The sequence below is a fragment of the Bison bison genome, unplaced genomic scaffold, assembly GCF_000754665.1.
Source record: "Bison bison bison isolate TAMUID 2011002044 unplaced genomic scaffold, Bison_UMD1.0 scf7180017864471, whole genome shotgun sequence".
Lineage (NCBI taxonomy): Eukaryota > Metazoa > Chordata > Mammalia > Artiodactyla > Bovidae > Bison > Bison bison.
The window spans coordinates 19,767,321-19,778,189 of NW_011495032.1; the positions used below are offsets into that span (position 1 = coordinate 19,767,321).

The following is a 10,869-nucleotide window of genomic DNA, read 5'->3' on the forward strand; positions in this document are numbered from 1 at the left end:
ATTATTCTTCATTGTTGACCTGTTCACAAGGGCGATTTTCCACAACCAAAATGGGTCCTTTGTAAGTGTCAGGAAGTACTCGGTAACTAAAGCAGGATGCTGGCATTAATAATAGGCAACTTTAAAAGGAGAACTAAATGTAAGCTATATGGTAATACTAAGAATGCCTAGAATATTAAATTTTATAATACTTACAAATACCAAAAAGACTAAATGTAATGGGAAATAAGAATTTATAATTTAACCATACCAATCACTGCTGACCTCATGGCTAAAGTTTTTTCTAGGAACAACTGCTTCCAGATAATTAAGCAACACCATGTTTTTTCAATCTTTGTATTATTTTTCCTCAGTGGTTTGAACATTCAGAGATGTGGATGGCAATACTTACACAAAGTCTAACATTCTGAGAAAATTTTCCCAAGTACAAGAATCACAAAATCTTTTGAAAACTGTTTTCATTCCTTTGTTTCCTCAATACATCCATTATTTCATAGTGAAAAATACTTACTTCTCTTTATAATATCTGCTATCCTGATCAAAGGCTATTATCACTGAACTCCTGAACTCAAAGAAAATTATGCCTTAGCTGAGCTAGAAACTCTTCCACATTACCTTGTCATCTGTGTATATGTCTAGAAGTATCTGGACACAGTTTTATTTAATGTGCATTAAAGAAAAATCACAGAAGAGGCAAATTACTTACTTTCTGAAAAATACATGTAGCTTTTTAAGAGACTATTTTTATACCTGATGCATCAAGAGTCAGAACAAAATTGTGTTGGTAAAGCAATTATGTTCCAATTAAAAATAAATAAATGCCAAAAAAGGAAAAAATAAGGAGTAAAACAAATATCATATTAACGCATATATATGAAATCTAGAAAAATGGTACTGACGAACCTACCTGTAGGCAGGAATAGAGATGTAGACATAAAGAATGCATTTGTGGACACAGAGGGGGCTGAGAGGGTGGGACAAGTTGAGAGAATAGCATTGACATATATACATGAACGCTTCCCTGGTGGCTCAGAGGTTAAAGCGTATGCCTGCAATGCGGGAGACCTGGGTTCGATCCCTGGGTCGGGAAGATTCCCTGAAGAAGGAAATGGCAACCCACTCCAGTATTCTTGCCTGGAGAATACCACAGATGTAGGAACCTGGTGGGCTACAGTCCATGGGTTTGCAAATATACATTAACATGTGTAAGATAGCTAGCTAGTGGGAAGCTGCTTACAGCACAGGGAGCTCAGCTCGGTGCTCTGTGATGACTGAGAGGGGTGAGGTGAGGGATGGGAGGGAGGCTCAAGAGGAAGGGCACATATGTATACATATAGCTGATTTGTGTTGCAGTACAGCAGAAACTAACACAGTGCTGTAAAGAAACCATACTCCAATTAAAATTTTTTGAAAAAAAATTTTAATTAAAAAAATTAAAGAATCAGAGCAAAAGTGAAGAAGTAACATTTAGACTGCAGAATAACATACTCAGCAGATTGCTATCTGAAAATTCCTTTCATGAAGTAGCTGTGAAGTATCATTAATTTTATGCTTCAAAATGCTATGAGATTTTATTCTATGTGATTTATCTGACGATAACAATACACTTTGCCCTTTTTTTTCCAGAAAGTTTTGTGATTGCCATTGGCCAAAGGTACTGAACACTCTTTTGAGTTAAGAAGGTCAGATGCAGCGTAGAGGATTTTTAGGGCAGAATGATAGATATGCGTGTGTGTGTGTGTGTGTACTCAATCATATCCGACTCTATAATCCCATGGACTGTAGCCTGCCAGGCTCCTCTGTCCATGGGATTTTCCAGGCAAGAATACTGGAGTGGTGGCCATTTCCTTTTCCAGGGGATCTCCCCAACCCAGGGATCAAACCTGTATCTCCTGTATTGGCGGGAGGATTCTTTACCACTGAGCAACCTATGGAAGCCCAGAATGGTAGATACATGTCATTAGACATCTGTTCAAATTCACAGAATGTACAACACCGATAGTGGAACCTAATGTAAGCCGTGGACTTTGGATGATCATGTTGTGTCAGTGTCGGTTCATCCATTGTAATGAATATGCCAGTCTGGTGAGGGATGTTGATAATGGGAGAGGCTATGCACGTGTGATGGACGAGGGGTATGTGGAAAACCTCTATACCTTCCTTTTTGATGTTGCTATGAATCTAAAGCTGCTCTAAAAAAAAAAAAGTAGCCTTTAAAGAAGGTCAGAGCCTCTCTGGATGTAGAACACTAATCATTTCTAAATGAACAGAAAGCCAAAAGCACTTTGGAAGAGCACAGGCATATTTGACATAGAAAGAGGATATTTTCAAAATTGGGATGAAGGAAGATGCCGCCATGCATTTACTCAAACTTATAAGTGGGCCACAAAACTAATGTAACCAGACTCCTGACAAGACCTACCTGAGGCATGAAGTGGGGTTCTTTTGGTTACATTGTCTTTCACAAAGATGGATGCACCCTGATTGATAAGTGCTTCCACACATTCTGTATGTCCCTTAAAGGCAGCCAGATCCAGAGCAGTGCGGCCTTTCTCATCCCTGATGTCCAGGTCTACCAGCGACTGCAGAAGGACTTCCAAGGCCTGGTGGTGCCCATTGTACGCCTGCAAAGGAGAAACCACAAACTCGAGTGCTTGCTCACCTTAAATCCCACAACAGTCCATCTGAGGGGCTAAGCCTCCCGGGTCACGGAAGGAGACTACTTTAAAGAGCACATGGCATAATTATTAAAACACAGCTGAAACTAGAACTAGATGGAAAAATTACAATGCACAGACCTCACAGGTACATATAAATCTTTTAATGCTCCTTCTCTTTTGTCAAATAATTTACTCCAAAGGTACTAAATGTATCAATGTATTCTTATATCTATTAATCCAATAATCTAACACAGGTTAATAGCTAAGTGAATTAATATATTCTTTTATCTGTCAGCTCAGTCCTAAACACACTGGTAAGATCCGAATATTTTTTCAGACGGCTTTTCTGTTAAACCTGGAGGAAAAAAAAAATCACTAAAAACACTGTGGACTTTGTAATTCAACAGAAGCATACTGATCTTCTGTTACAGTCCAACATTTTAATTTCAACCATGTGATCCTGGCTGAGTTTCTTAATTTCACTTAGAGTTTGTTTCCTCATCTATAAAGTAAGAGCAATAAAAGTTGCCTTCCAGAGAGGATGAGAAGAAATAAAACTTCACAGCCTTTGCATAGTGCAAAATACATGGTTGATGCTTCCTTTTCTCTTGTTTTCTCCATTGATTATCATCAAAACATAAACACAATTATGGAAGTATATTCCATATATTAAGGCCAAGTTCAGTCCTATTGTGAGCTCCTACGCTGTGTTAAAGTTAGGAGGCTTCATACTACTAAAACACAAAACTAAAAGTCTGAAAGGAAATTTTTACTAAGTCTATATGGTTAAAAAACTGTAGTGCACATACAAGGTCAAGGACACTGAAATAAAAGAAAAAAAAAAGAATTCAGTGGGGGTGGGGGATGGTTGGTGGAGGGAAGTAAAGGAGGAGACAGAGGAAAAGTCTGTTCCCAGTGTCTTCAGTAGTCAAAGTCGCCTCTCATGTCTCCTATGCTATTTTTCCACTGCAGCAATCACCCTAGACACAATTTATTTGAAAAAATGCTTAGCGCAGACTAAGGACTGATTTCTTCAATACACAAAGAGCTTCCATAAGCCTTTTTAAAAACTAGGAAAATGTGTAAAGGGTATGAAAAGGCAGCTCAAAGAAAAATAAAAATAAAAGGTCAATAAACATATGAAAAAAACATGTAAATTTTTATGGTACTATTTTTTAACTACCAAATGGCAGTGATTAAGTTTGGGCATGTCCAGTATTAGTTAAGACATGGTGGAAAAAATCAATCTACACTCTGTTGGTGGCAGTATAGATTGGTGTGATATTTGTGAAGGGTGATTTGACAAACTCTATCAAAAATTTTTTTAAAAAAACAAAGCTGCAAATAATAAATACAATGATTTTGTTGTATGAAAAGCAAATATACTCAGATAGACACATACTTGTACCTATGTATATTTCTGTATTCATAGGAAATTTTAGAAGATACAAAGGAAACTTAACAGTGGTTACTCTAGAAATGACAGGTGAAGTAATAAGCAAATGGACTTATTTTATCTTTTTAAAAACTACTTGAATGTTTTTCTCTGTACATATCAACCACAACAATAACAAAAACTAGATTAAAAGGACCCACAAGATTTAAAGAGTACGAAAAGGAATTGTTTATAAAACTTTCTTATATTATTTTTATGAATGATTATGGTTATATTACATATTAAACATATATATTATATGTGTAGTGTAATAACTCATATGCTGATGAATCCCAAATTTATATCCCAGTTACTTTCTAAGACTTGTATATTCAATTGCCTATTGAATATCTAATATACACCTCAAGCTTAACATGTCCCAAAATGAGTTCTTAATTTTCCTCCTAAAATTTGCTCCATCTCTGTAAACGGCAATTTTACCCTCCTAGTTGCTCAGGCCCCAGATTTTGGAGTCATCTTCATCTTCCCTCTTAAGCCCAGGGTTGTGGCCCTGCACAAGAGCTTTGGAACACTGGGGCAAGCGAGTGCTAAAAATATCTTCCCCATCTCTCCCCACTGCCTTGCTATGCCCTGGTACAGGGATGTGTCTGCTGAAAGAAAGGGACATTTTTTTGTTCATCAACACAGGTGTCATCAGGTTGTCAGGCACCTGGCAGGAAACAGCTATCCATATCTGTTACAATTTGCACACAGGTGTTGGGTACTAGTAGCCCTCAATGACATGATCATCTCTACTTTCAAGCCATGATCATCTCTACTCCTTTTTTAAAATATATCCAGAATCTATCCAGTTCTTCACTATACCACATCCTCTGTTGCCATGATGGCAAAAGCCTCCCTTTCCATCCTTGCTGTGTGCTGTGTTGTATCACTCAGTTGCGTCCGACTCTTCGCGACTCCATGGACTGTAGCCTGCCAGGCTCCTCTGTCCATGGGGATTCTCCAGGCGAGAATACTGGAGTGGATTGCCATGCCCTCCTCCAGGGGATCTTCCCAACCCAGGGATCGAACTCAGGTCTCCTGTATTGCAGGCAAATTCTTTATCATCTGAGTCACCAGCAAACTATTACTGAACAGCCACAAGATGAAATCTTTGAAAACTCAAGTTGGACATAGCACTCCTCGATGAAAACTCATTGGTAACACAACCCAAAACTTCCCATGACCATTCAGACCCTTAGGATTTGGCTTCCCTCACCCTTGATCATCAGCATGGCCCCTCATTCACTATGTTCCAACCACAATAGCCTCCCCTCCCCACTCCCTATGATTAAAGAAAGTATGTTCTCCTCTCAGCCACTGCATCTGTACTTTCTGCTTGCCCTGCCTGGAGAGTTCTTCCGCCTCTAAGAGCCACATGGCTTTTTTGGTAATTCTGCTTCAAACATTTCCTTATCTAGAGGCTTCCCAGAGCCCAATTAAAATAGATCACTACCGTGTTCCTCAAAACATAAGGCACTCTCCAGCCCACTTATCTTGCTTTATTTTATCTTTATAGGATTTATTATCACTTGAAACTTATTACATATCTATTAATTTGTTATCTAAGATTGGAGGTACTTTGTGTGTATTGCTCACTACTGTATCCTAGACTCATGCACAGCACAGAGTAGACACTCAACAATAAGTTGAGGAATAAATGAATGAATATAATTATATTATCATTTATTAGTATTAGTGATAAGAATATATTTTAAAAATAGCAACTATTTATCGAGGGCACTGTGTTGAGTGCTAATCTTGGCAAACATCCTTTTTATAGACAAAAACACAAATCAAGCAATGATAATGAATTCATCCAAGATCACTTAGGAAGTGACAAAGTCAGGATTTGAAACTCAGAATCTGTGACCACTAGTATCTACGCTTCTAGGCAGTGTCTTAAGATCTTTCCCAGTAATTCCATTTAACTGACTTTCAAAATATTTTTGTGCCTACATATAATGGGTCAGAGAGCTGAGTAACAAATAGAAACCTAAGATGGAAAGCCTTTAGTCTAATCTAACTTCAGAAGCAACAGCTAATTTCATGGAGCACTTGCTGTGTGTCAGGCAGGATTGAACATATAGCATCTTATTTGCTAGGACAACCCATGGCTTGGATGCTACTGTTATTCCCATTGTTACTAACAAGGACACAGAAGGCACAGATGTTCCTCAACCCTCTCATGGGCACACAGCCTTCTATGGTGGAGCTGGAATTCTCAGTCACACCACAGAGCCTGAGCTGTGGGCTTCTTGTGAGCATCTACAGAAAGCGTGTGACAGGGCCATAAGGTATACATTTATCTTTTTTATTATAGGAAGTTTCAAACTTATACAAAGAAAAGAGGATAGTGTCATGGATTCCCAAATATCCATCATCTAGTTTCAGCCATCATCAACTCATGCCATCAATTTAAGCCAGCTTGGGAGCACCTAACCTCCTGTAAAGGTGGAGCATCTACATTAGAGTATAAGTCAGTCTATCTCACTTGACCCTGGGCTTGAGCCTATCACTTATTTGAACTTGAATTTGTGTAACACCTCTTCTCATTTTAAATTGTAATGGTAGTCACTGGCTCAGTTTATGTAGAAATCCTGACTTTACATCAAAGGGACATGAGTCCACATAGATAATAGCAGGTTCCAGATGCTATTTGCAAATGCTCCTTTCTTCAGTGTCACTTACTATGATGACAAAGATAGTAAACATTTACACTTTCTGTTATTTGACTTTAGTCCAGTTAAAAAGCAGAGACATTACTTTGTCAACAAAGGTCCGTCTAGTCAAGGCTATGGTTTTTCCAGTGGTCATGTATGGATGTGAGAGTTGGACTGTGAAGAAAGCTGAGTGCCAAAGAATTGATGCTTTTGAATTGTGGTGTTGGAGAAGACTCTTTAGAATCCCTTGGACTGCGAGGAGATCCAACCAGTCAATCCTAAAGGATATCAGTCCTGGGTGTTCACTGGAAGGACTGATGCTGAAACTCCAATACTTTGGCCACCTCATGTGAAGAGTTGACTCATTGGAAAAGACTCTGATGCTGGGAGGGATTGGGGACAGGAGGAGAAGGGGGCAACAGAGGATGAGATGGCTGGATGGCATCACCGACTCAATGGACATGGGTTTGGGTGGACTCCAGGAGTTGATGATGGACAGGGAAGCCTGGCATGCTGCAATTTATGGGGTAACAAAGAGTCAGACATGACTGAGTGACTGAACTGAACTGAACTGAGGAAAGTAGAATTGGCAACTTATAAACTGCATGCATATCTACAAAGCACGATGGCTAACATATTTAGATTAATAAAGAGAAAACTCAGAGCAAAAAGAAATGTATGCGGGGAGGAAGCTCATGTAGAGGGATCAGCACTGTTCAGGACTGCAGAGTTACATCGCAGGGCACGAACTTAACTCCCGTACAAGACCCCTGACGTTTCTCCTTTTCATTCTCACAACAAAAAATAAGTCCATTTGCATGTGTTAAATTTACTACTGCCATTTCATTCTTTAGATATTTCCAAGTGTATTTCATTTCCACATTAGATCATGCTTATTTTATTTGCTGTCTCACAAGATTCTGCGTATTCAGTTCATGGATTGCCAGTGAATACAAAGAATGTTCTTGCTTTACCATAGCAACTTGAAGTTTACTTTGAAGTACAAAACTTTCTAGTCTTCTGACTCAAGGTGGTCTAAAGGTGGTCACAGCTAATGTTATAACAGGGCCGGAACCTAAGTCATCTGATGGCCTTTACTTTTGGGCTTCCCTGATGGCTTAGCGAGTAAAGAATCTACCTACAACTCAGGAGCTGCAGGAGATGTGGGTTCGATCCCTGGGTTGGGAAGATCCCCTGGCATAGGAAATGGCAAGCCATTCCAGTATTCTTTCTTGGCAAATTCCATGGACAGAGGAGACTGGCAGGCTATAGTCCATGGTGTCGCAAAGAGTTGGGCACAACTGAACACAGGAGCACAGCATAAACAGGCTCAACATTAAAATGAAATAGAGTGAAACCTGCTGAAGGAAAGCTTCAGAATTCCAATCCATGCTTTCTTCTATACCAGGCACTTGAAAATTCAGAGAGGATGGCTGAAAGGCTAGATTTATGTATAGAATTCCCCTTGTCTCTTCATTTAATCAAGCCTACATCTCTTGAATTTTAGTATGCAAAAGCATTACTATACAGAGTTGAAGACATAAAACTATGTATATTAGACATCCAGGGCAATTTAAGGGAAATAATAAAGGTAAACTTGATAATACAAGAATTTTCACTTACCTTCACACTTTAGAGCTTAACCCTAGAAACAAACTACCATGTAATATGGGACTCTATTCTATGGCTAAATGCATGCATGACTCTATCTTTAGGTGGTTATATGGTTCTTAAAGTCTATAAAAAAGAACACAATAAAACTTCAAGTTCTCTGAAAGAGATTCAGGTAGTAAGGAAAGAAGATCTTTCTCATTACGGCAGTACATGATGAACCAAGCTCGTACTTGTCTTTCTATTCCCATCCTAAATCAGGTGTTCAGTGGCTAGTTCCACAAATAATTTTTTAAATAACTCAAGGAAGAAGTAATCACACAAAAGAACAAATACGTTGGTTCAAAAAGCAAGTAGTATTTTGGCTTTCAATAGATAACCCAGTTTAAGCCTTCACTAGAAGTAGCAAACATTTCAAATTTTTTTACAAAAGACTTTAAAATATCTCATTAAGTAACTTAAATATTTCTTAAACATGATTAATTTCTTTAAATGTTTTAGATTGGAACTGAGGGCAGCAGGAGAAAGAATTTGGAATCTCAGCAGAATCCATGAAACAACCGGTCCATCTGGAAAACTCGACAGCTGGAGCCTTTCATTTGCATAGCCTTGTTTCTCAATTTAATTTTTTTCAAGTGGATGAAATGCTTATGAAATTCACTGGGCGGATAACCCTGGAGACTTGAATCATTCAGCCAGGAAATAGTAACTCAAGGCAGGTCAGGTTTCTTGGGGGCAGTCAAGGTTTGGGGGCATCTGGTTCTTTTTCATTGTAGACTCATCCATGGAAGAAATAATATGTCTAGAGTTTTAATCAAGTTAATTGCTACAGAAGGTCCTGGGGAGGGTGATGGGCATACTTCTGGGGTTCTTGGAGCATATACTAATTTCTTTAAAAAGTGTCAGCATTTACAGGAAAAAAATGCAAAACAGTTTTAGAATTAACCCACTGCTATCACCCTGTCAAAGTCATCATTATCATGGTTGTCTTATTTCTGCTTTGTTCCCTGACAATTTAAACTCAACATAGAAGCTAAAGTGATCCTTTTAAGATAAAAGCCATATCACATCATCTGTCTCCTCAAAACCCTCCAAATGGTTTCATATTGTGTCAGAAAAACAGTCAAAGTTCCCACTGGAGTCTGAGGCCCTACCCTGCCTCCGTGCCGCACTCCCCGACCTGCTGACAGTATGCGTACCTCATCTCTACCACCCTCCGCTCATCACTCTGCTTCAGCCACGGTGGCCCTGCTGTTCTGGGAACACGCCAAGATGCTCATTCCAGGGACTTTGCACTTCTGCCCAGAACACTCTTTGGTCAGAGACCAAATGGGTAGCTTATCGAGTTGCTGTTCAAACAAGAGATTCTGCGCTGTGAGAAACATCACCCCGTCTGCCACCTTGACGTGCTCTACCTCACTGCTCCTGTTTGTAGCATGAGCAGCGCGCACTTCTGGCCATCTGCTATGTTGTCCATTTACTTGCCTACTGTCTTTCCTAGACTGGACACCCTACAAAAACAGTGGTTGGATTTTGTTTACTGCTCTCTCTCCAGCTTCTGAAACCGTGCTTGGCACATGCACGGTCAGTACATGTTAAAGGAAAGAATGATACTGATGTTACTAAGAGCAAAGATGAAGCCCCAGCTGATTCCACATTAGCTCCAGGTGCTGTTCTAATTGTTTTACATGTATTAACTCATGTCATCCCCACTACGGCCCTATGACAGAGATACTGCTGTTCTCCCCATATAATGGGTGGGGAAACTGAGACACAAGAAGTTAGTTTTTGCCCAAGATCATACAACAAATTAACAAGTTGGCAAGGGTTTGGGGATTGTTAATTAACTCACTCCTTTTTAATTTACAGATGGGAAAACCATGTCCAGGTGAGATGCTAATGAGAAGACTGCTGGCTGGGACCCCCTCTTTCCAGGGGGTGCTTACTAGACCCCTGCCAGCTGGAGAACTAACCAAGCCCCTCTCTCTCCAGTGATACCATATCACCCTGTCTTTACATGACTGGAAACCCATAACACTTAGCAGAACACCTAGCACCCAGCAAACACTCAATAGTTTTTGAAAGAAAAAAGAAAAAGAATGAGAGATTATAAAATTTTTGGAAGCTGAGAAGCTCTCTTCTCAGATTACCAGCAGGCTTAGAAATGCAATCAACCACACTGTCAAAGGACATGAGAATTCTATCTGAGATAACCTTTCTGATAGGCATCTCTTAGGGCAGCTAGAGCTTCTGTGAATGCCCAGCCTTGGGCTAACTTCCCCAGGCCCAGCAGATGGCTGAGCAGAGGTTCTAGGGTCAACCTTTGGAGCAACCTGTTTTGTTTTTTGTTAAGTCACTCAGTCATCTCCAGCTCTTTGCAACCCTGTGGACTGCAGCACACCAGGCTTCCCTGTCCATCACCAACTCCCAGAGTTGCTCAAACTCATGTCCATTGAGTCAGTGATGCCATCCAACCATCTCATCCTCTGTCATCCCCTTC

The 10,869-nt window shown here is 39.7% G+C and overlaps 1 protein-coding gene across 5 annotated transcripts in view; it reads right to left on the bottom strand.

Moving 5' to 3' along the window:
* ANKRD44 (ankyrin repeat domain 44) overlaps positions 1-10,869 on the bottom strand; it is a 314,767-nt gene that overhangs the window by 23,864 nt on the left and 280,034 nt on the right. For all 5 annotated transcript variants that reach the window (XM_010860893.1, XM_010860891.1, XM_010860892.1 and 2 more), the window contains one exon: positions 2,423-2,624. In XM_010860893.1, the coding sequence (XP_010859195.1) occupies positions 2,423-2,624 (202 nt within the window). The remainder of the gene's footprint in view (positions 1-2,422; positions 2,625-10,869) is intronic.